This window comes from Phocoena sinus, chromosome 1 (assembly GCF_008692025.1).
Source record: "Phocoena sinus isolate mPhoSin1 chromosome 1, mPhoSin1.pri, whole genome shotgun sequence".
NCBI lineage: Eukaryota > Metazoa > Chordata > Mammalia > Artiodactyla > Phocoenidae > Phocoena > Phocoena sinus.
The window spans coordinates 20,049,898-20,074,151 of NC_045763.1; the positions used below are offsets into that span (position 1 = coordinate 20,049,898).

At 54.9% G+C, this 24,254-nt stretch overlaps 1 protein-coding gene across 3 annotated transcripts; it reads left to right on the forward strand.

The window, feature by feature from the left end:
- LDLRAP1 (low density lipoprotein receptor adaptor protein 1) lies at positions 1 to 24,254 on the forward strand. Of its 3 annotated transcripts, none has more exons than XM_032637607.1 (9): positions 1 to 205; positions 8,629 to 8,771; positions 9,564 to 9,676; positions 11,979 to 12,093; positions 17,529 to 17,601; positions 17,983 to 18,069; positions 18,592 to 18,722; positions 20,415 to 20,449; positions 22,222 to 24,254. In XM_032637607.1, the coding sequence occupies exons 1-9, from the start codon at positions 118 to 120 to the stop codon at positions 22,364 to 22,366; spliced, it is 930 nt and encodes a 309-aa protein (XP_032493498.1). In that variant the 5' UTR covers positions 1 to 117; the 3' UTR covers positions 22,367 to 24,254. The 3 variants fall into 3 exon arrangements, with proteins under 3 accessions (XP_032493498.1, XP_032493508.1, XP_032493517.1); XM_032637617.1 differs by having other exon boundaries at positions 49 to 209; XM_032637626.1 differs by having other exon boundaries at positions 67 to 205; positions 8,530 to 8,771.

A 24,254-nucleotide genomic window follows, 5' to 3' on the forward strand; every position in this document is an offset into this window, starting at 1 on the left:
GGGAGGGGAGGAGCGCGGAGCCCGTGAGCCACACGGCCCCGGCGGAAAGTTTTCCCTGACGGAGTTTTGGCTGCGGCGGCGGCGGCGGCGGCGGCGGCGGCGGCGGCCCGAGCGGCTATGGACGCACTCAAGTCCGCCGGGCGGGCGCTGATCAGGAGCCCCAGCCTCGCCAAGCAGAGCTGGGGGGGCGGCGGCCGGCACCGGAGTGAGTGCGTGCGCGACCACCGGGGCCCGGCGGGGGCCGGGCGGGGGTCGGGGCCCACGGACGCCCCTCCTCAGAGTCCCGGGACGGGGCGGGGAGAGGCAGGGCCTGAGTCGCGCCCTGCGGTCCGGAGCGACCTTACCCGGCCCTGCGGGATTCGGGGTCGCCGAGGGTCAAGCTGCGTTCCTACTCCCGTCCCCATTCTGTGCGGCTGGGGAGGAAGGGCAGAAGCTGGGGGAAGAAACCGGAGCTCGGGGTCCCCAGGTGCGGGCTGCAGTCGGAGGGAGGTTGCAGGTCAGAGGAAGAGACTTGCGCGACCCCAGCACGTCCCCTCTTTGGACAGACAGGGGAGGCAGGAGCTCAGCGTCGGTACCCGGGGGAGGGAGCAGGGGGCAGGGGCTTGGGAAGATACCCCCATCCCGCACCCCAGCACTCTGGCCCCGAGGTCAGCGGCCGGCGGGAGCCCCCTTGCCCCCTTCCCCCACCACGAGGTTACCTTTTGACTCCCGGGCGCCCAGAAGCCGACTCAGTGTGAGCCCGGGTTTGCAGGTACCTACCTGAAGTTGGGGGCGAGGCTCAACCTGGGGTCTCGGGAGGTACCTACCACACACCGGCCCATCTAGACCTCGTTGTCCCCTCCTCTGGCTAGGTCCAGGTGCCACGGCCGGCCTCCTGGCTATTTTTGAAAGCTGTTTGTTTCTCGCACCTCCCCGCTTGAACTTCCGATGTCCCTGGGCGTCCGGGCGAATGGCAGACTCTGCCGCCACCTCTCCCAGGGGCGTCTGGGAGCCTGAGAGGAACCTCATCCGGCTCCCCCTCCTCTCCCTGTCTCCAGTTACTCTCAGGGAACCCGTCACCTGGCACCCTCCCCTGAGGCCTGAGAAACCCAGCCCTTTTCACGAGGAGAAACGGAGGGGCTTGTCTAGGGTCACTCAAGCCTTCCTGGTAGATAGGGAGCCAAAGCCAGGACTCCTGCACACTGCCCCCCATGCCCCAACCGCCTGGGACCCTGGCCTCTCCAGGCACCAGGAAGCCGCTGTCAATACAGTCACACCCCACCCCCTTCCCTCTTGGCCTTCCAGGGCTCCGCCAGGGGAGCCCTAGTTCGCTAGGCCCAGGAGAGGCCCAGGAGTGCCAGCGTGTCTGGGCCTAGGGAGCCTGCCCTGCCCCGCCTCTTGCCCGGCTGTGTGGTTCCAGCTGTGCCTGCCTCCTAAACTAAGACAAGACTGGCATTGGGAATGTGGGCTGGTGTCTACTGGTGGGGGTGGGGTCAGAGACCATTAGGACTGGACTAGGCCAGGGATGCACCCGTCTCCCACATTTATTGACTCCCAAAATAGCTCCTTTAAATATTTGTGGGATTTGATCAGGACTGAGAATGACGGCCTGTTCCAGTGGGGGAACCCTGCAGTTTTCTCTAGGGATAAGGGAGGGGGGTGGGGCTCTGGGCAAGGGAAGGAAGCTTAGGAGCCCCCCTTCCCTTGGTATCCTTCACTCGATATGGGGAAGGGTGAGAGTTAGCCACCTTGGATGGTGGAAAAGAGTTTCTCCTGCCTGCTCTGATGTTGGACAAGTCACTTTTCCTTTCTGAACCTCAGTTTCCTCATCCGCAAAATGGACATAACAGTTCTAACCCAGTAGGGATGTTGAGAAGGTTGTTGACAGTAACACTTCCTTCTGGCACCTAACTGGTGGTTTCCTTCTCCCCCACTCCCCTTTCCACTGCCTGTCATGTGGACCTTCAACATGATACTTAGTGTGGTGGAAAGAGTTTTGGGGGCTCAGAGCCTGTCTACGTCTGTGGAGGAAAGAAGAGGAAAGAAGAGCCTTCCTATCAGGCAGACCCCAGTAAGCCCAGAGTGCCATCCTGGAGGCTTCTAGACCCAGAATAAGCGAGGTCGAATCCCCACCTGTCCATGGTTATTAAGTCAGTTTTCTGATCTGTAAACTGTTAATAACAGGAGTACCCACCACAGATTTTTTTTGGGGGGTGCAGGTTAACTGAAATCATGTTTTGCCTGGCATAGAGAAAGAGTTCAGTAAATGGTAACTACTGCTTTTGTCCCTCTACCTTTTACATAGTGTTTTTGCCTCCATTAGTGCATTTGCTCCTCAGAGGTGACAGAGCAGGGATTCTTATCAGATTCGTTTCTCAGATAAAGGAGCCTGAGGCTCAGGGAAGTGGAGTCACTTGCCCCGACATGGCCACAAGTAGAGAGGGAAGCCATGCAGTGTGTCTGGGGTGGAAGTGCTGGGGCAGCCCCTGTGGTGGTGTCCCAGCCAGGCCTTGGACCCAACCCTCAAGAAGGTCTGAGCCCTGTGCTTGAGTTTTGGGGCCAGGCTGAAGCCACTGGAGTTAAGGTTAGATTTTTTTTTTTTATGTTTAATTTTTATTTATTTATATTTTCTTACTAGTCACCCATTTTATACACATCAGTGTGTACAAGGTTAGATTTGATACCCGCTGTCAGCTGTGACTTGCTCCTCACCCCTCAAGGCCCTCAGCTGGGATCAGCGTGATCATTGTTTTATTTGCAGAGAAACTGGAGCCCAGAGAAGGACTTGCCTGAGGTCCCAGAGCAAAGCCAGCGGCAGACAGCTTTCTTTGCCCTGAACCTCATGGCTCCCTGTCTCCCAGTTAGTGCTGACTTTGAAGGAGGGCTCTCTCCTTCTCACACACATGGCTTTTCCCCCCACCTCTTTGGAAACCATAAATATTCTGTCTCAGTCCCTGCCCTGGGTTTTCCTTTCATCCAGCTGCCTGGAAGGGTGGTTCACCCTGGCCCCTCAGTACCCTTATTTCCGAGAGGAGTCCCTCTGGCCCTCGGGCTCCTCCACGGGTTGTCAGAGAACTCCATGAGAATGGGTAAAAACAAAGCTGGTTTCAACAAAGCTGGTTCATGGTGGTAGGCGGGGGACGGAATATCTATTCATCCTTATTTATAATGTTTATAATGAAAAATATAAATAAAGCCCAAACCATAATATGTATTGAGCACTGACTGTGTGTCGGGCACTGTTAGAGGTGTCGGCGAGTCTGGGGAATGTGTCCATCTCTCTTCGGATAGCGCCAGCCCTCTGGGGGAGGAGGTAGACAGCATGACCAGGGTGCAGATAAGTGGGGTGCTTGTGGGTAGTGGTGACGCCAAGAGGAGAAAGATAAAGCGGGTGAGGAAATGATGGATGGTGTCTTTGTTTGGGTTCTTCTAGAAGCAGATGCTGAGATAGGGATCTGAGTAAAGTCACTTATTTGGGAAGAGATCCCAGGAAATGTTTGTAGGAGAAGCAAGAAGGGAAAGGAGTCCAAAGAGTGGACAACATGAAGCCAGTTTCCATTGTGGGCGGCTGGGATGCCACCTGTGGGGAGCTCTGGAGCAGTTACTCCATTTGAGGGGCAGTTCCTGTCAGTGGTGGGAGGGGGCTGCTGGGAACAGGAGCTCTTACTGCCCCAGCCCCCATGGGCATCTGAGTCTCCGGCAGCCAGAGAGTGGCGTGTCAGGTGGCATGTGTGGAAATGGTACCCACCGAGGAGATAAAGGTGGGGCACTGAGAGAGTCAGTGCAGGGGGTCAGGGAAGGCCTCTCGGAGAAGGCGTGGAACACACATATGAATACAGTACAAGGAGGGAGGAATCTGGGAACAGCATTCCAGCCAGAGGGAACAGCAAGTGCAAGGGACATTTAACTGGAGGCTGGGACGCTGCTTCTCACAGGTCTGGCGGCAGAGGGAGGGGTGTGTGGCTTGAAGGAGTCAGGTCACCCACTGCCCACTGAAAGTGAGCCAGACGCTCCTTTCAGGCAGCCTCCAGGAGAGGATACCCGTTCTTGGATGACCCCGAGCCTGTCCCTGCTCATGGGAAAGGGGCTTGGCGGGCTGCAGGAGAGGGCAGAGAGCACAGCTATGGATTCAAGGCCCAGCACTGTGGATTATGAGTCATGGCCAGACACCTCTGAGTGTCTTCATCTGTGAAATGGGAGTCCTAATATATCCTTGACTCTTCTCATAAAGTACTGCAAATGGCTATGTACGCATTAAAGCTCTTTGCACTTGACCCTTGGTAATGACACAACACTTACACTTGGTATCTACCAGGTACCGTTCTAAGCCTACCTCGTGTATACTAATTTCATCCTCACAGCAACCCCATAGGGTGGGTACAGTTGTTGTCCCCTTTTTTAAATGACGAAACCAAGGACCAGGGAGGTAGAGTGACTATGAACCCCACAGCCCGTCTCCAGTCCTCACCATTTTAACCTTGACAGCGTATTTTTTTCTTACAGTATAAGTAGATACTTAGGAATGGTAGCTGCTGCTATTATCTTTTTTTTTTTTTTTTTTTTTTTTGGCCGTGCCCCACAGCTTGCAGGATCTTATTTCCCCAACCAGGGGTTGAACCCAGGCCCCCGCAGTGAAAGCGCCGAGTCCTAAACACGACCGCGGGGAATTACCTTTTTTAAATTGTTATTTTCTTCTGATGGTCTGAACAACTTCTCACATTTGCCTATAGCACTTCTCACATGCTGGACCTTTTCCTGATGATGCTCCTGCAGGCCTGAGCCCGTTTGTCAGATAAGGAGACTGTGGCCTAGAGAAGCAGCCACACTCCAGGTCACAGCAGAGCTTGGGTCCTCTTCTGAGGTGTCACTCTGTGGCTCCTGAGGCCATATCCCCACCAGGCCAGACGAGGCTGGAGGCCAGGACCCCTGCTGGAGGTTGCCCCCTGGCCCATGGGTTTGGCTGCAGCTCTGATGTTCCAGGCACCAGCCAGGCTGGGTCTCCCAGGGCAGCAGAAGGGGCACAAGGGCACAAGAGCTCTGACGCCTGGGCAGGGGCCCGCTTAATAAGAAAAGAGTACATGTTTGCAGCTACAAGTTAGACTGGGCATATGGTCCATCCATCCCCAGCTAATTCTGACAGCAGGTCATCTGTAAAATCGTAAAGTTAAAATAGTGCAGTCATTACCCACGACCCGGCCAAAAATAACGAGGACCGGAACAGCGCTGTGGACTCAGGCCTGTATTTGCCTGGGGGCCTCCGGGAGCTCTTCCTGAAACCCTGGGCTCCTCCTGGGAAGGAGCACATGGCCTCCAGCCTATCCGAGGTGGCTGGATGGTGACCGGCCCAGTGTGGCAGTGAGCCCTACCTCTGTCTTTATTGAGTGCTCTTTGGTTCCAGTTTCTTCAGGGAGGGAGTGGGGTGTGAGAGAACTTACACCTCACTGAAGAGATGAATCATGCCCAGAAGTATGGGCGCGGAGGCAGGGTTCCCTGGAGGGGCAGGAGGATCTCTGCTGGGCCTGGGAGGGGCAGGGAGAAGTAGAATGAGACAGCAGCAACATTGAGCGGGGATGCCCCTTCTCCATACTAGCTCCTGGGGGAGGCAGACATGCGTGGCAGTCCTTCAAGAGGAAAACACACAGCAGGCAGCTGCTTGGTGGTTGTGATATGGCTGTGGGAGGAAGAGAAGGAGATCCATACTCAGGAGGGGCAGAGAAACCCCTGACAGCAGGGACAGGCCCCAGGAGGCAAAACCATGGGTGGGGCCCTGTGCTAAGCACATTACATTTTATTGTCTCATTATCTCATCAAAGGGTCACCACAGCCCTGTGAGCTGGAGACTTTTGCTTCTCCCACTTTATAGAACAGAGAGCTGAGGCTCAGGGAAAGTAATTAACTTGCTCAGGCTCACTCAGTGGATTCTAGGATTAAGGCCCTTGCTCTTAACCACTAGGCTATACTACCTCAAAGAAGGCCTTCCTGGAGGAGGCTGGGTGTGAGGGGTTTCAATCAAGCAAAGGGAAGGGCATTTCTGGTAGAGGGAGCTCCTTGAGCAAAGGCAAAGAAGTGGGAAAGTAAATGTAACGTCATGAGAAGAAGCTGTATCTGATTGGATCGTCTGCTGTGTGCGTGCCTGCGTGTGTGTGCGTGTGCTTGCGTGCAGGGATATTGGGGGGGAGACGAGGCTGGGCAACCTATAATTTCACAACAGTCCTTGTGGGAGTTGCCTGTAGTGCTTTGGGAGCTGGGGTCCCTCTGATTGCTGTGTGACCTTGCACAAGTCCCATCCTTCTCTGGGCCTCAGTTTTATCATCTGTCAAGTGAGGAGGTTGGGCAGAGGGTCTCTGAGGCTGATGAGTGGCAAGCAGTCTACCAGGGCTCTGTTCCAGGAGGCCATAGAAGAGGGGAAGGGTCAGGCCAGGGAAGGAGGATTGCAGAAAAATGCTGAGTATTTCAGAGGTCAGGGGGAACTGGGGAATGTTTTGACAGCAAAGAAGTCGTCTGTGACCTTGGCAAGCTTTGGCCCTTTTGGAATGGAGGGAGCGGAAGTGGCTTTGGAGAGGGGCCAGGAAAGGGCTGAGCTGGTGGAAATGGGAGAGAGAAGACATGAAAATGGGGAGAGGAAGGATGTTTGCTGTGGGGCAGGGATGGGTAATGAGATGAACAAGGCCACCCCTGATGGATTGGTATTGCCAGCCAGGAGCCTTTTATTGAGAAACAGTTGGAAGCCTTTAAATCAGAGGGAATAGAGCTGCAGTTGATTAGCAATGTCTGCCAAGGACACAGGCGACGGGCATGGCAGCACACAGTCTTGCCGCCCTTGCTTAGATGAATATCGAGTTGAAAGTGGTGGTCTAGGCATCTCCATACAGAGAGGAAGCCTCAGGAATTAAGAATTATGGGGGGAAATACCTCTGGCTCTAGGAACTTCTCCATGACCTTTTGCTAAACTGAGGGTAGTTTGCCTCATGGCAAGATAGCGTTTGCCTAATGGTTAGGAACTTGGGCTTTAAGTGTCAAATAATTTGGCAAATTACTTGTCCTTTGAGCCTCAGTTTCCTCCTCTGTGAAATGGGAATGAAAGAATGCCAGCTTGCAAGGTAGCCGTGAGTGTTAGAGGTAATGGTAAGAGCTGCTGCTTTGTTGTTACTGTAGCTCTGTTTTGCCCTGATGGTGGCAATATTCTTGGTTTCTTTGAGAGCAAGGCCCATGTCTGAGTTGCTCCAGGGTTCCCATCACCAAACCCAGGACTGGGACACCTCGGGTACTTTCTGATTCTCTTTGGAGGATCAAATGAAATAGACTCATTGTTGATGGGACAGAGGATGGGGTCACTTTGGGGTCTTCTCAGTGGGGGTTGGCTTCATGTGAGGTGGAGGCCTAAGGGCAGAGGCTGGAGGGCAGTGGTCCAGGGTCCAAAGCTGAGGATGGGGTTGGGGCATTGCAGGCCTGAAAGCCTTGGGGTTATCTGGGTTCCTTCACTCAGGAATGCCAGCTGCATGCCAGGCTCTGGATGACAGGTTAACAAATTCCTCCTCACCTGGGTCTCAGTTTGGTAGGCGAGGTACTCCTGTGAATTCTTGTATGACCCCTCCCACAGTGAAGACCACACTTCCCCTCCTGTCCCTCTGCCTGCTCAGGGCCCTCTCTCATGTGGGTGGGGTGAAATGGAGGCCTCTTTCCAACTCTCCCTCCTGGTCTGTTTCACCACCCAGTGAGCCAGGCTCATCCCCTCATTTCCCAGCCTTCCTGACCTCAGTCGTGATCAGAGCTTTCAGAGGATCCTTCCCATGTGTCCTGCTGTGTGCCATTGCTGTAGCCCAGGCATTATTAGTCTCAAAGAGGAGAGGGGCCTTGCCCAAGACCATGCAGGTGGGGGGAAGCAGAGCTGGGATTTGAACCCAGGTCTTCCGGATTCAGTGGCCTTCATATGACGGCTTTTGAGCAGTCACCTCCCCCTTTCCCCACTAAGCCTTACCCCACGCCCACCCTCCTTGGGCTGCTGTCTCTTTCCTGGTCTCCCTCCTCCCTACCTTTTGGTCTCTGTGGCTGTGTAGATGGAGGAAAGCAGGCCAGGCTGGGGCCATGGGAACCACCCAGTTTTGAATTCTGACTCCAACCCTTTACTCATTGTATGTGGCCTTTGTCTGACGACTTCACCTCTCTGAGCCTCAGTTTCCTAATCCGTAAAGTGGGAATAATACCCATCTCACCGGATTGCGTTGAAGATTCAATAAGAAAATGGCATGGTTTGCCCTCAGCAGGTGTTAACGTTGAAGTTAAGAGTTTGGGCTACGGATTTGAAAATAAGAGTTTGATTCTTGGCTATTGCACTTGCTGGCTCTGTGGACTTGGTCATGTGATTTCGCCTCCCTGGGCCTCAGTGTCTTTGTCTGTAAATGGGTATGATAAAAGTGTCTGCCTCATAGGTCCTCCTGAGGGTCAATGAGAAGATTTTATGTAACGCTTCCTACCGTGGTGCCTGGTACATACTAGAAAATGTTATTTCTTTATTAAAGATAAAAGTAATGGTAGATGGGGGGACCCCAGTGTCCCTGCTGGGTCTTCCTAGGAGACGGGGGCTGCAGACGCTGTCGCTGTGGTGGGCCCTGGCCAGCGGGGTCTGAGCGCCTATCCTCCTCTACCCAGAGCTGCCTGAGAACTGGACAGACACTCGGGAGACACTGCTCGAGGGCATGCTCTTCAGCCTCAAGTACCTGGGCATGACGCTGGTGGAGCAGCCCAAGGGTGAGGAGCTGTCAGCCGCCGCCGTCAAGAGGATCGTGACCACGGTGAGCCCAGTCGGGGTGTGGTGTGGGAGCACGAGGAAGGGGCAGCTCCTTCTGGGGCTTGGGGGGTCAGCACTCGTCCCCTGACTGAGTGTGTTACAGCTGCCCTGCCCCTGCGTCCCCCCACGTCCAGCTTAGAGAGTCGAGAGGGCAGCCGTTGGACTGGCAGGGTCTGGCCAGTGTCCTCCTCTCCAGCTGCTGTGGCCGTGGCCTCAATAAGCCTCCCCTCCCTCAGCTCAGGCCACCGGCCTAGGGTTGGTAACTTCGTGCCAGGGAGGGATAGTGGGAGGGTTGCTGGCACCCAGCCACTTGCCCTGTGGCCTGAGGGACTGGATTTCCTCCCCAGCTCTGAGTGAGCACGTACCCTATGAGCCCACCTCTCTTGGTGGTCTCGGCCCCCTCTGCTCAGGCCCTGGCAGGTACAGTGGGTGGAGCGTGGAGTCCCCATCCTGCTGGGCTGTGATAGCGTTCAGCCCTCAGAGTCTGAGGTCCCTCCTAGCTGTGTGTCCTTGGGCAACTCCCTTAACCCCTCTGAGTCCGGTTTCTCCTGAGGCAAATCCCTGCCGCCTGTGAGGATGAGTCGAGGTCCCGTGCTTGGCAGACAGCAGGTACTCAGTGAGTGACATTTGTCCCTATTTTTATTAGAAGAAGGTGTTCGCTGAATTGTCTTCCCCGGTCACCTAAGGTGAGGCCTCCCGTGGGCCTCGCGTCTGGGGCTTAGAGCCGCTGGGTGTAGCCCACGAGGGTGGGTCCCAAGTGGGTAGGTAGTCTCCTCTGACCCACGTCTGCCCCAAGGCCAAGGCCAGTGGGAAGAAGCTGCAGAAGGTGACTCTCAAGGTGTCGCCACGGGGGATCATCCTGACCGACAACATCACCAACCAGCTCATTGAGAACGTGTCCATTTACAGGTACGCTCAGCATTGCCCACATCCAGTCTGCTGCTCGGGACAGTGGATGGAGTGCTTTGTCTGAATCCGGACCCTACCGCTTCCTATCTGGGTGACCTTGGGGCGTTAGTTTCCTCATCTGTGTGTGGGGTTGGAAACAGGTCCCGCCCGGTGTGCGGTTGTGAAGCCTTGGATGCCCCGCGCCTGGCTCACAGTGAGCGTGTGGCTCGTGGCAGTTGTTGCTGCCATTATCACTAGTTGCAGCCGGCCTGGGACACCCCTGCCCCCCACCCCACCCCCAAGTGTGCTGCTGAGTCAGGCTTGGAGCAGAGAGCTGCACAGTCACTGCCTTTTTCGCTGGGAATGCAGCAGCTCAGCTCTGGACATCTGGCCAGGTGTCCAGGGAGGCCTCAGGCAGAGGCTGAGGCCAGAGTGTAGATGATCTCTGTAGAGGGTGGGCGCTGTTCACAGGGAAACAGGTCCAGCCCTTGGAGCCTCAGGCTGTGCCCACCCCTCTCTTAGCTGGTCAGTTGTAAAATTTCAGAGCTGGAAGAGACAGGCAGCTCAGGTCCATTTTCCAGGTGGGGTAGGTGAGGCGCAAAGAGGGAATTGCCCAAGGCCACGTGGTGAGACAGTGGCCGAGCTACGCCCAGGACACGGAGGCCAGAGTTCTGTCAGGCCTCCTGTCCCTGCACTCTCTTGCCTTGTCTCCGAGCAGGTGACTCAGCTGGCTGGAGCAAAGCCAGTACTGGGGTTGGGGGGCGAGGTGGGAGGGTGGATGTGTGTTGAGGACGTGGTTTTAGAGTTTCGAGCTGGTGTCCAAGTACCTGCTCTGCTGAGGTCTGTGCCGGGTGAGGAATCAGACCCAGCCCCTGCCTTCAAGGAGCTTCCAGTCTAGGAGGGGATGGAGCAGAGGACATGGGCGATAGAGTATAAGTGTTTCCAAAGAGGACAGAGAAGGAGAGGCCTGCCTGGGGAAACTTGGGAGGGCCTGTCGTGGGAGGAGGCGCCTTGCTGGGGCTTGAAAAGCAGGATCTAGTTGAGTGATACCGAAGACCCAGGGCATTGAGGACAGGAGGCTGGATCCCCTGGGTTGGAGAAGAGGCAGTTGGGAACCTGGCACCCCCTCCTTCTGCCCACCTGGGGGTTTTAAGTGGTGATGATCCCTTTGTCAATGCCGGTGATTGAAACTGGGGCCACATGAGGTGAGGGCATCTGCTGAGCTTCTGTCCCACCTCTGGGCTGCCAGCTCCTCTTCTGATTGTGATTCCCAGGATGACTGGAAACAGTGGGGAGGGATCAGACAAGGGGGGAGAAGGTGTTTCAAGAGGAGGGAGCTGCTGTGTCTCCCTCCTAGGCCCCCGCCCTACTCCCAGCTCCTTTTCCCCTGGCCACAGCTCCGAGAGAAGCTGTCATAAGTCTCAGTCACCCTGGGAGAGATGGGCCTGTAACTCATCTGACCTGTGCGCAGGGGTGTGATCAAAGGGAGGGCAGGTGGGGGACACTCAGGTGAAGGGCATTGTGGGCCGGGTAGTGTCCTGCCCCCCTTTCCATCTGGTTAGCACAAACTCTTAAGAGGCAGCATGGCAGTGGTTATGGCCTCCGGAAACGAGCCTGGTGGTCTGAGACTCTTAGCCTTAGCATTCTCACCTCAAAAGTGGGGATAGTACTAGAACGCATCTCAGAGGGCAGTGAGGTGATATCTAGAACGTTGCCTGGTGTACAGTAAGGGCTCACCTACTACTGTTTAGGGATGTGGCTCAGTAGAGGGGGGATGTGCCCTTCCTCCAGTCTTTTTTTTTTTTTTTTTTTTTTGGCTGTGTTGGGTCTTCATTGCTGCATGTGGGCTTTCTCTAGTTGCAGTGAGCGGAGGCTACTCTTCATTGTGGTGCGCGGGCTTCCCATTGCAGTGGCTTCTCTTGTTGCAGAGCACGGGCTCTAGGCACACGGGCTCAGTAGTTGTGGCTCGCGGGCTCTAGAGCGCAGGCTCAGTAGTTGTGGCGCACGGGCTTAGTTGCTCCGCGGCATGTGGGATCTTCCCGGACCAGGACTCGAACCCGTGTCGCCTGCATTGGCAGGCGGATTCTTAACCACTGCGCCACCAGGGAAGCCCTTCCTCCAGTCTTTACCACCACTCCTTCTTGCCTAGCCTGGTTTCCCCACTCTCCCGCACCCCATGGATGGCCCAGGATGCTAGGCCCAGAGTCCCACCCTGGTGGAGTGGGATGGCAGGCTTTCTGGAACTCAGGGGAACTCTAAGGGGCTTTCGGGATGCACAGGCCCCTGTGCCGGAGTCTGGTGACACTTGCCACTTGCCTTTCAGAATCTCCTACTGCACAGCAGACAAGATGCATGACAAAGTGTTTGCGTACATCGCACAGAGCCAGCACAGCGAGAATCTTGAGTGCCACGCTTTCCTCTGCACCAAGCGGAAGATGGTCAGTGGGGAGAGGCTGGGCTTGAGCAGGCTCCAGCCTCGCCTTGGCAGCCCTGCCTTGGGGGCCCTGACTGGGGGGGAAGGCAGGAACCAAAGGTGACATCAGTTAAAGAAAGTCTGAAGTCCCTGGGAACCTCAAGTGGGTGCTGAGAGCTGAGGGCACCGTGTAGGGCTACAGTCAGGTGGGCCACCTGTCAGGATGGGCTGCCCTCGGCTGGCCTGTGGGCAGCGACAAGCCCTCATTCCCAGTGAGTGCCCTGAGCCGCTTCCTCTCTATAATGTGATTTGATGGATTTGAGATCTGGGGCGGGAGGGGGTCTCCTGTCACTATAAGGTGCAGGGCCTTATAGGGATTAGTCTCTAGAGACTGGTGATCAGAGGTGCCCAGTGTGAAAGGCAAAGGCGAGGGCCCTCAGAGGACCCGGCTCACTGTGGCCGGAGAAGGGAGGGAAATGGCCATATTTTGGTACCTACTCTGTGCCTGTTTCAGTGGTAATCTTTAAGGTACTGTCTCATTTACTCCTCGGAGCAACTCTGCAAGGTGGGCGCTGTAACTGCGTTCATTGTTTTTATTTTTATTTATTTTTTATTTTTTGTTAATTTTTTTTTTTTTTTTTTTGCGGTACACGGGCCTCTCACTGTTGTGGCCTCTCCCATCGCGGAGCACAGGCTCCAGATGCGCAGGCTCAGCAGCCATGGCTCACGGGCCCAGCTGCTCCGCGGCATGTGGGATCTTCCCAGACAGGGGCACGAACCCGTGTCCCCTGCATTGGCAGGCAGACTCTCAACCACTGCGCCACCAGGGAAGCCCTTATTTTTATTTTTAATGAGGAAACAGCCTCACAGAGGTCAGCTCTCTTGCTGAAGATGAGGTAGCTAGCTGTCATCTAGCAGAGGGTGCCTTTAGCTAGCAGAGGGTCTAAACCCACGTTTCTTCTCTCCCTGCATGGCTGTGAGGAGCCAGGAGTCCCTCACCCCATTTCCAGGCCGCCCTGACACATCTAGCTGGGACGAGCTGGACCTCAGTGGTCTCTGGGCTTTTGTCTTGAACTTCGTGGCAAGCAGCTGGAGGGAGTCAGCCTTTGGCATTGAAGTTTTTGTTTCTGAGGCCCCAGAGATCTGAGCATCCGCCCTGTAAGGAGGTTCCCGACATTTATTGATTTAGTATTGGCCTCTGTTAACCTCTGTGTATGAAGCCCAGAGCCCCAGTTTCTGTGCCCTGTGGTCCTTGTAGCCAAGGAGACAGGATCTGTTCCCCTCCCCATGTCATCAAGGACATATCCAGGACATCACAGTCTTAAAGTGACCCCTGCCCCGCCCAGGTTTTCTGCTCCCCCTCAGGGCCCTCTTCTCCACCTTCAGAGCCAGTGGAGCATCTTCCAGTCTCCCTCTCTGCTCTGTCATCACATTGCTATTTCTGACTCTCACCCTCCTGCCTCCCTCTCATAAGGTCCTTTGTGATTGGGCCCGCTGGGTAATCCAGGATAATCCCCCATCTCAAAGTCCTTAACTTAATCACATCTGCAAAGTTCCTTTTGACATGTATAGTAACATTCACAGGTTCTAGGGATCAGAATGTGGACATTTTCCCAGGGGTGGGGTGGGGTGGGGTGGAGGGAGTACGATTCAGCCTACCGCAGGTCTTGTGGGAGGAGCACTGTAGGAGGAGACAGACCAGGGGCCTGATCCTCTGTGACCGTGGATAAGACCCTGACCTTCTTTGGGCTGCATGCCATCAACAGAATGAGGAGGTCACCTCAGTGACCTCCAGGATTGTTCTGAAAGGTCTCAGTTTCTTTTGTGCACCTGTTTCTTTCCTGCAGACTCGATGTCGCCAGCCACTCACCCGGGGCCTCCTGATGCCCTAGGTCCCTGAGCTGCGGTGGCTTCTCCCGTGACAGCCTTGTTCCCACAGAACAAGCTCATTATGTCCCCATTGTTTGTCTCTTCCTCCCCACTGACCACAGCAGGCACTGGGCAGGGGCAGCTGGCCCTCAGCCATTGCTGCAGTGCAGGGGCTCCCAACATGTAGAGGCTTCCTCTGGGATGGGGAGGTCGGGGGTAAAAGAAAGTGGATGCTGGCCCAGCAGCTAAGGGAGCCTTGGGCCAGAGGACTTTAGACAGGCTTGAACAAAACCCGTCTACCCCAGGCCAAGAGGTCAGGTACTGGGGAAAACAGCCAGCCTGCTTGGTGCTGACAGCAGAGCCATCGGGCAGAGGGACAGGCTCCTACTGGACACCCAGGGCCCAGACTCTTCGCTTTTGGCCCATTCTCATCTGCATCAGGAACGGCTGGATATTGGCTTGTCCATCTCCAGCCTTTCCCACCTGGCCTCCCCATTTCAGGGAGCCCTGGGGAGGTCCCTTGGAGAGACAGCCCAGCCCAGGGCGGTGTCAGTAGACCGCCTGATGTGTGTGGTGTCCTTGTGGCTCCCAAGGCCTCAGCTGAGCCCAGGCTGCCAGTGTGTTATGGCCTTGTGGTCTGGCCACGTTGGAGACCTTGAGACTCTCAGGGCGGAGTGGACGTCTCTGCGGAGGAGGCAGGAGGTGAAATGGGCGCCTCAGTCCACATCCTGCCTGCTGGCAGGTCCCTCCACGTGCTTGCTGCTGCCTATCCCAGGCTGAGCTCTGTGTCGGGCACTGGGGACCCAGGGTGGCCGTGAAGATGCGAACCAGGCGACGGGAGAGAAGAGCCGGGATTCAGTAACGGGCATACAGGGAGCTTGGCTCTCAGGCGGAGGTTTTTAAGTCACTCTGGAGGTGGCACATGAAGCGTTCTCAGAGAAGGAGACATTTTGAGGTGGGCTTTGAGGGATGAGTAGTAAGTAGGAGTTTGCCAGGCCAAGCAAAACGGGGCAGGGTGGTGAGAGGGTGTTGGCACGTGCAGAGACACAGAGGTGCAAAGCGAAGCGGTGTGATCGGGGGTTGGGGGTTCAGGTGTCACCAGAGCCTGGGTGGATGGCTAGGGAGAGTCAGCCTCAGGGGAGCCTTGAATTTGCACACTGACGTAGCCCTCAGTCGTTCTGGCCAAGGGCCCAGAGTCTCCACATCCCCACCCTTCCTTGCTGGGCTGCCTGAATGAGCAAGAAGCCTAGGACCCACCCAGATTGAGGGGCAAATGGGTCCGTTTCTGGGTCACCCACCAGTTCAGCTCAGCTCAGGCAGCCCAACCACCTGGCCTCTCTTTCCCTGTGGCTTCTACTGGGCATGGCCAGGATAAGGTTCTGTACAAAGAAATGTTTCCATCTGCCCACCTGGGAGACCTCAGCCAGCACTTCAGCCTCTGGGCTCTGAAGTGAGGGTGCCATTGCTGGCATCGGTGGGGAACCCAGGGTTGCAGTACAGGTGGACTCCCTAATTCTACCTGGGGTCGGGTGCGGCAGGGCTATTCTCCCTCCCAGGCCACTGGCATTCCTCAGGTCATCCTTTCGTGCAGTGATTTATGCTTCTGGGCAGCAGGGCTGTACAGGGCACCTGGCCCGACTTGGTTTGAGAACCCGGTTGGGGTCCTGGATTCCGGGGTCCTGGCCCAGGTCTGCAGCCCTAAGCTAGACCTGGTCGCCGTGAGAAGCTAACAGCCTGGTTACCCAGAACAAGACAGGGACGTCAAAAACTGGGCAAGGCAGTACCTGGTCAGGGTAATAAGACAGACTCAGAGGCCAGAGGCACTCAGGAGGGGCAGGCTCCTGGCCTGCGGAGTCAAGGAGGGCTTTTCGGTGGGCAGGCCTGAGCAATCCTTCCATCGCTAGTGCCCAGATTCCTGCAGTCGCCCAGGAAAACGGGGCCCACCCCCTCCCAGTCTCTGCCCAGCCTGGGCTTTCAGCCACCTGCACGCATCTGCGTCTTGAGTTATATTTGGTTTAACTTGCAGCTCAGGACTCCGGGGTGAAAGGGCGGGGATGTATGCAAATGAACAAGCAGATTTATGCAAAAGCAGTGTCGGGCTTGTGCCCTCAGATTTCCTGGAGGCAAAAATAATGGCGTTCCCATCTCCCTGCCACACTGGGTGACCAGCCCTTGCTTGGGTGTATAGTGATCTGACTCTAGCTGGTAATTAGCCCATATTTTTATTTCATGGGCAATTCTCAATGGTAACTGGGTCTATTAAACTTGATCCAGACGTGACAGCTTAAATTGTAAACAGCTGTGAAGAGTTTCATCCTTAATTACCATATTTAAGTTTTGCCATAAAGCGCCCGTACTTCCATCAAAAATGTAAATGACAGAGACATTCAAATGAGATTTTATACTTCGTGAAATTTAATTGGCATGGATCAGTCAGCTTGTTTAGGGATTTTAAATTTTAAAAAAATTTTAAAGGCAGTAGCCACAGATTCATTTCTCAATTAAATTGAGTTGTCTGGCGGAGGCGAAGGGAGTGGAGCCGAGGCGGGTTAGGCCTGAACATGTCGTACACTTGAAAGAGTCTGGTGGCTTTCTTCCCCAGGCCGAGCTTGCAGAGGACGCTACATGTCGCTTCCGGCTACAGTTGCGAGCTCTGGGACTTCCACTCCCAGAAGCTGAGCTGATTAACCCTGAACTGGAATCAGAGAGGAAAGGGCTGAGTTGAAGGTGGGCTAAGGGTTGGTCCTGGCTGGAGTGTAAGGCCTCAGGAGACCTGCCCCTGGGCAGATGCAATTCAGCCACCATCCTAGACACCCCTGGAGGGCTCTGGGAATCAGGGGTGTTCAGAGTCGATGCTTGCCTTCAGGGAGCACTCAGGTGGGGTGACACAGGCATGTGAGCTGGTGACACTTTCATATGCGTGACACCAGAGAGAGGTAGGCAGGGCTGTGGAAGCCCAGCGCCTGTGACGCGACATGACGTGACGTGAGAGAGGTGGTGACATTTGAGTTGGGTTTGAAGGAGTAGATGGGAGTCCCCCAGGGGTCGAGGGATAAGGTGTGGCCCTTCTTTACAGGTGGGTTATGGCACTGGATGGTTTTAGTCTTCTGCCCTGGGCCCTCATTGACATATTATTGCTCCTGCCAGGAAATGTAGAAGCCTCCTACTGCCTTTCTGGCATTCAGTTATAAGCCCCTCTGACCCAGCATAGTAGTAACCAGAGTCTAACCTTTGCCTCTCCAGCTGTGGCTCATTCAGGCAGTGGCGGGGCCCTTTCCAACTCTGGCTTTTCTGTTCTCTCATTTTAAGGACTAAGTTACTGTGTGCAGTCCTCAGGTAATTAGAGAGGACTTCTCGGAAGAAATAAGCCTCACAGTTAATTGCATTTAGGGGAACTCAAAGGCGAAGGAAAAAAGTAGAGGTGAATAGCCATTGCCAAGGTGGGGATTGGAGTACCCGTGGGAATCTTGGCTGGGCTTCACGTAGTGCAGGCATTCCAGAGCCTGGGACAGTCCCTGGGCCTCCAGTTGAGACTTGCGTTTACCTGCCTAACACTGTACCCCTCCCCCGACCCCACTTCCTGTTTTTCAGGCCCAGGCTGTCACCCTCACAGTAGCCCAGGCCTTCAAAGTCGCTTTTGAGTTTTGGCAGGTATCCAAGGAAGGTGAGTCTTGTTTGTGGACAGGGTGGGTGGGGTGTACAGGGGCGTTGAAGACCAGCAGAGCAGTAGGGGCGGGGAGGATGGTCAAGGCTCCCAAGTCAGGCCTGGACTGATCGTCAGCTTCATTGCCTATCTGGTTTGTGGCTTTGCACAGGCCCCTTCACCTCCGAGTCTCAGTTTCCCCATCTGAAGAACTGGGAGCAGTTGTCTCCCTCCCCCAGGGTCCTTGTGAGGATTAAGTGAAATATGCAGAGTTTCTTTTCTCCATTCTGGAGACCTAACACCTGCCCCCTGAGATTGGCCACAGCCTACCCCTGCCCAGTGATGGCTAGGGATGGAGTGCTGGGGTCGGGGGCTCCAACCCGCTGTGCCTTGGTCCCACAGAGAAGGAGAAGAGGGAGAAAAGCAGCCAAGATGGAGGGGACATCCTGGGGGGGGGCCGCCGAGACAGCACCCCTTCGCTGAAGAGCCGTGAGTCTTGGGCAGGGGAGGGGCTGCATGGCATGGTACCCTTCATCCAGAGGGCCCCCTCCCTCCTGGGCTGGGGTAAACTCCTGGGTTTTTATCTTTGTTTTGGTGTTAAATAAATAATGCTTGTTTATTATAGAGAAATTAGCAAATGCAGGTAAAGGGGAAAAATTACTTGTTTTGGTGCATGTTCCTCCAGATATGTCCCTATATAGGTATATAAATCTGTGTATACATCTCTCCCTATACACTTTACATCTTGTTGTGTGATCTCTTAAAAAACTTAATACCTGTTGTGAATATGGGTTTCAGCCTAAACCATGAGTGGGAGAGAGCTTCCCACCCTGTGGGCAGCTGTCCAGCTGCTTCGGGAGGTGCAAGGGTGGGGCTCTGGGTGGTCTGGGTGATAGGGCTGGAAAGGCCCTGCCCAAGGAGGGAGTTGGGACCAGGGTAGCCCAGGAGGCTCCAGGATGGGGCTGGGGGACAGGAACCTCCTCTCCTCCTGACGCACCTGACCCCTCATAGTGGTCGCCACTGGGAACCTGCTGGACCTGGAAGAGACAGCCAAGGCCCCGCTGTCCACGGTCAGCGCTAACACCGCTAACGTGGACGAGGCACCTCGACCTCAAGCCTTAAACAGCAGCAGCGTTGTCTGGGTGAGTGGTTGTGTGGCCTGGAGACCCCCCAGGATCCAGTGAGCCTTGGCCTGATCCCTGGATGAGACCTAAGGCAGCTCCAAGGTGCAGACCCTGGAGCCCGTGACTTGCAGGCCTCCAGGAGGGCCTGACCCAGCCCAGCAGCCAGACCCAGGGTAGGGGATGAACAATGTCCCCTTTGAACCTAGGGCTGCATCCCCAATAGCCTTGGCTCCCGGCACAGCTGTCTCCTCACAATGCCTGGCCTCTTGGCCTGAGCATCCATGGCTCTGCCCACTGCCGGACCAACCAAAGGCCCCCTTGTTCTCGGCATGGGCACTTCGCTCCTGAAGCCTCTCCCCCTCGGCCCCCTGAACGAGGAGCCTGAGACTCAGGCAGGCAGCCTGGCCCTCGACTCACTCTGTGACCCGTGGCAAGTACTCTGACCTCTCTCTGTCTCAGCTTTTTCACTTCTTCAGTGATGATGATGACCTCTGCCTGCAGAATCTCCCAGAGGAACATATTTTTTTAATTTAAAAAATTAGAAATTTTTTTCATTTGGAAATAATTTCAGACTGATAAAAAATTACAGAAATGGTACAAAGAATTCCTGTTCCTCTTCATACAGATTCCTCAATTGTTAACATCTTACATAACCACGTTACAAAGATCAAAATTGTTAACATTTATGTAACACTTATATAATCTACAGACCTGATTCACATTTCTCCACTTGTCCCTCCAATGTCCTTTTTCTAGTCCAGGATCTATTGCAGAATGACATGTTACTTTACTTGTCATGTCTCTCTTTTTTTTTTTTTTTACATTTTTGCAAAATCTTTTTTTTAATCTATATTAGAGTATAATTGCTTTACACTGTTGTTTTAGTTTCTGCTGTACAACAAAGTGAATCAGCCACATGTATACATATATCCCCATATCCCCATATCCCCTCCCTCTTGAGCCTCCCTCCCACCCTCCCTATCCCACCGCTCTAGGTTGTCACAAAGCGTCAAGCTGATCTCCCTGTGCTATGCACGTCTCTTTAATTTTAAAAATCTGGAACATTGATGGACTTGAAAACCTATCAAATCCCATTGCCTGTTGGGGGCCACCCAGTGTCCCCCAAGCAGGCACCGCGAGCCTGTTCTCTGCAGTCTGGGAACCAGCCTTGCCACCTGCCCGTCCTCCCGGAGGCTGTGGAGGGAGCCTTGCCCATTGTTTTCCCACCTAGGCTGTGGCATTCCTGCCATCAGCTATCCCTTGTGAGCTTGGAATTTGGGCTCAGCTTCTGAAAGCGGGTGAAAGCAAGAAAACCTTCTTCGCATCCTCCCTCTTGGAATTTGAAAGCTGTAGAGGTCGTCCGGTCCAACCCCCTCATTTTGTGGAAGGAAAAGCTGAGTCTCAAAGAGGAGCAGTGACTTGCCCAAGGTGTTGCTGAGTCGTGGCAGAGCTGGGAATTGAACCCCCAGGTCTTTAGGCACCTAGGTGCCCTTTCTCCTGTCCCACATCCCAGGTTTGGGTCCCTGTGCTGAGATGCTGGTGGCAGTAGCCAGGTGGAAGGCCTGCCTGTGCCTGTTCCTCTAGGCGCCCACCAGACTCCTACGCTTGTGTGCCACGTCCCTATAGCTTACCCAGGGCTGGGACAAGCCCCGGCTGTGAGCACGGGCTCCCCCTCTGCGGGTTCTTATCTCCTGCTTTGTTTTCCCCAAGGAGCTGGATGATGGCCTGGATGAAGCATTTTCAAGGTAACGTTAGGTGGGCTCCTGGTGCTGGGGGAGGAGGCCTGGCACTTGGGGGTTGGTCTCCAGGGCCCTTTGCCATGTCTGAGAATGTGAACTCTGACCTTCCCCAGAGCAAAAATCTCAACTCAGATACCTCCAGGGGTGGGGAGCTCACTATCTGGCTAGGTCTGCCAGAAAGTTCTTGCTGTTGAATCAAAAGCTATTCCTGGTGACCGCTCTACCACAGGTTGAGCTGAACTGAACACACTACAGCTCAGGTTGGCTTCCTCTTCCTACACCTGGTGTAGCCTTCAGAAATGGGCTTTTTTGCAGGCTTTGTTCCTTCCAGAGGTTTTGCATTTATGGAAAGGGACAGGGAGAAGGCAGTGGTTTTTTTTTTTTTTTTTTTTTTTTTTTTTTTGCAGTACGCGGGCCTCTCACTGTTGTGGCCTCTCCCGTTGCGGAGCACAGGCTCCGGATACGCAGGCTCAGCGGCCATGGCTCATGGGCCCAGCCGCTCTGCGGCACGTGGTATCTTCCCGGACCGGGGCACGAACCCGTGTCCCCTGCATCGGCAGGTGGACTCACAGCCACTGCGCCACCAGGGAAGCCCAAAGGCAGTGTTTAATTAAGCCCATGGAGCATTACGTAGAGGAGGGATGTGAGTCCCATTAGGAGATACTTGGTCTAACCAGAGGCTGGTGGCATTTCCCCTTTTCCCAGGGGCCATCTCTGTCCATGGCTGCCTTCAGCTTGGGGACACGCCACCAAGAAGGCTGGCTGAGGAGAGGCCTGGGCAGCTCAGGCTTCCGAGCACTGGGCCCTGGTCAGCCAGGCCTTCCCTTCTCCCTTGGGACCCTCAGAAGCCCCCTACAGCCCTCCCCCGCTTCCCCATCCCCTTCCTGCCAGAACCAGTGGAAACCTCTCGGTGCAGCCCAGGTCGGGGGAGTGGCGTGTGTGGCCCCTTCATGATTCTTTTTACCATCTTCCCAGCTTCTCTGGCTGACTACAACCCCCTTGATTGAAGGAAATCTTTCATTCACTTTTTCCAGATGACTAAAGTGTCTTGTGCCCTTAATGAACAACTTGGAAAATCAGCAAAGCGTTAAACAGGAAATAACACCATCCCATAATCCCACAGCCCTGACTTTGGGGCTTAATTCACGCTAATCCTATACATAGACATTTTTTTGCATTGATCAGCTCATCATATTTGCATTTGGGGATCCTGATTTTCACTCACTGCTGGGGTATCAGGAGCATTTCTCCAGGCTGTTAAAAACTCCTTGTAAACACCTCATTCACTGACTGCCTCATGTTCTTTTAAGGACGTGGGCCGTAATTTATTTAACTCTCCCTATTCTTGGTACGTTCAGTTGTGCCCCTTTTTGAATTTCCTTTGTGAACAGCAGTGTTGAACGTAGTTAAGCCAGTGGTCTTCCATGGTTGCCTCAGGCTCTCTCCCACGCATGCCCCACTTGGCGCTGGCAGCGCTGCCCTTTCTCCTCTTTCCTGATGGAGCTGTGGATGGTGTGGGTGCCCCAGCCTCTCCGTGGTGGGAACGCCACTGCCTGCCCCACAGTTTTCTGAGCCCCTTGACCCTCAAGGGTAGGCTCTCTGGTTAGAGGCGCCACCTCTACTGACATCCGGGTCTTGCTTCTTTGGCCATGTGTCCTGCCGTTTTCCCACCCACGTCCTCTCACTTCTGACCCTGGTGCTGGCCAGGCTGGACCGGCTCCTCGGGGCCCTGCCAGCCCCTTGCCTGGGCCCCCGGCTCACACAGCTCTGCCTTCCAGGCTTGCCCAATCTCGGACGAACCCTCAGGTCCTGGACACTGGACTGACAGCACAGGACATTCATTACGCCCAGTGCCTCTCGCCTGTCGACTGGGACAAGCCTGACAGCGGTGGCGCCGAGCCAGATGACCTCTTCAACTTCTGAGGCCTGGGGCTGGCAGGACACGTGACAAACCAAAGCCACCCGTGTCGGGGGCGGGGGCCAGCTCCAGGACCCCCAGCCAGTGTCCTTCAGTCGGCAGCGCTGTCAGTCTGCAGATCAGAGCTGCAACCAGTCAAGCAGAGGGAAGGAGAGATTCTTTTTTAACCCCTTTCTTTCTCTGAGAACTGAAAGATGCCTTGAATATTTATTCAGTGACTCCTGGTTCAACTCAGAAGCTGGTTTTGCATCAGGCACGAGCGCAGTGTTATAACCAGCTTTCTGCCCTCTCTTGAGCAAGCTCTGCTCCACTGTGGGTGTCAGGATGGTGGCCAAAGCATTTCTTGTCCCTTCTCTTCAAGGGCCCAGATTTCCCTGGAGGTGCCCTTGCTCCTTACTGAAAGTAGTCGGATCGTTCATTTCTGTCATCCTTTGAGCACAGGAGGGCAACACAGCCGCGGGAGGAGACTGACATCCAGCCCGCCTTCCGTGGGGGGCCCAGCGGGCCGGGGCTTGGGCTCCTGGCCCTGGGGGCTCTCAGAGACAGAGGGGCAGACCCTGACCAAAGACAACACGTGGCAGGCACTTTAAAGCACACACAGCAGGTGTGGCCCCCAGCTCCTCGATGGTGCTTCGTCGCATAGAGCTTTCTTTCTGCCCTTCTTCCGAGAGACGAGGCCCAAAGTCCCCAGCAGTGCTTGGAACCGGGGTAACTGGCTGCCCTGGACTCCCAGAGTCTGCCTGCGGCCGTGGGGTCATCTGTGTGACCGCCTCCTGCAGAGCTCCCGTCCCACCCTTCCCCCTCCACGTGGATGAAGGTTTCCCGCGCCGCTATTTGGTCTGAGCCCCACCTCCCCGTACTTCTTGAGATAGTGCGTGAAACCTAACACCTAGATTTGTTTGCGAATGTTTGGTTGCCAGTTTCTAGATGAGGAAACTGAGACCGCACGCGTGGAAGGGGCAGAGTCAAGAGTAGAACCCAGATCTGGTGCCACAGCTGCCTTCTCACCCACACCTCTCAACTCACACCTCCTTTCTTCTAGCTTTGTTGTCCTCCCAGGAACCAAAAAGCCCCAGCTATTTTCTGACCAAAATGTGTTTCATAACAAACCATCTGGTGCCTTTACTCACATAACTGGCATGAGCCCATGTGCCCTGCTAGCTGTCTCGCTGTTGATTTCTGTGAAAATGGAAGTGTTTGAAGTCTGCTAATTCAGAGGGTGAAACAGAACCAAACTTCGTATGCATCACGCTATTCCTTCCTGATGCTCCGACCCCAGGTCGGGGACGTACCAGCAGCAGCCTGTCTTCAGAGTCTCCCCTCCTCTCCTATCACTCCCATGGGGCTCCCAGCAAAGCCGCCAGCACGTTCTTCGTCCTCAGGTGCCTCCCAGGCCCGGCTTTACCAAGCTTAAGTCTCTGGTGACAGTTGGAGCAGGTTTCACCAGCCCAGGAAACACACCGTTTCTTAGAATCTACGTATCTAACTAAGCATCTGAATCAAAACACAGAGACAGGAGTGCCTGGGTGAGAGGTGGGGTGGGATTGCCTTTATCAAAATGTAAAGATAACTTCCGTTCCCTGGCCCAGCTCCTGCACCCCCGCTGCCCACCCCAGATCTCCTTGGTATCAGCCCCTGTATTTGTCGTGAGGCAGCGGGGCTTGGGCCTGACACGGGCCACCCTTGGCACAAGGGTCCAGGAGACCTGAGAAAGGCTGTGCTGTGTTTGTGTGAGTCTCCATGGGGCCTTCATCTGGTCTCTGGCCAACAGTGGTCAGTGTGCTCCCCTTGTGTCTACAGATAAGTTTTGTTGTGCTTTACTTTGTGTTGCTGTAAAGGAAGTTCTAATGAGGAAAAAAATAAGTAATAAATGTTCTCTTTTTGAAATACAAA

Coding starts and splice junctions, on each gene's coding strand:
- LDLRAP1 (XM_032637607.1), top strand. CDS start 118: ATGGACGCACTCAAGTCCGCCGGGCGGGCGCTGATCAGGAGCCCCAGC. Junction 8,772..9,563: donor TCAAGAGGATCGTGACCACG/GTGAGCCCAGTC, acceptor GTCTGCCCCAAG/GCCAAGGCCAGTGGGAAGAA. Junction 9,677..11,978: donor GAGAACGTGTCCATTTACAG/GTACGCTCAGCA, acceptor CTTGCCTTTCAG/AATCTCCTACTGCACAGCAG.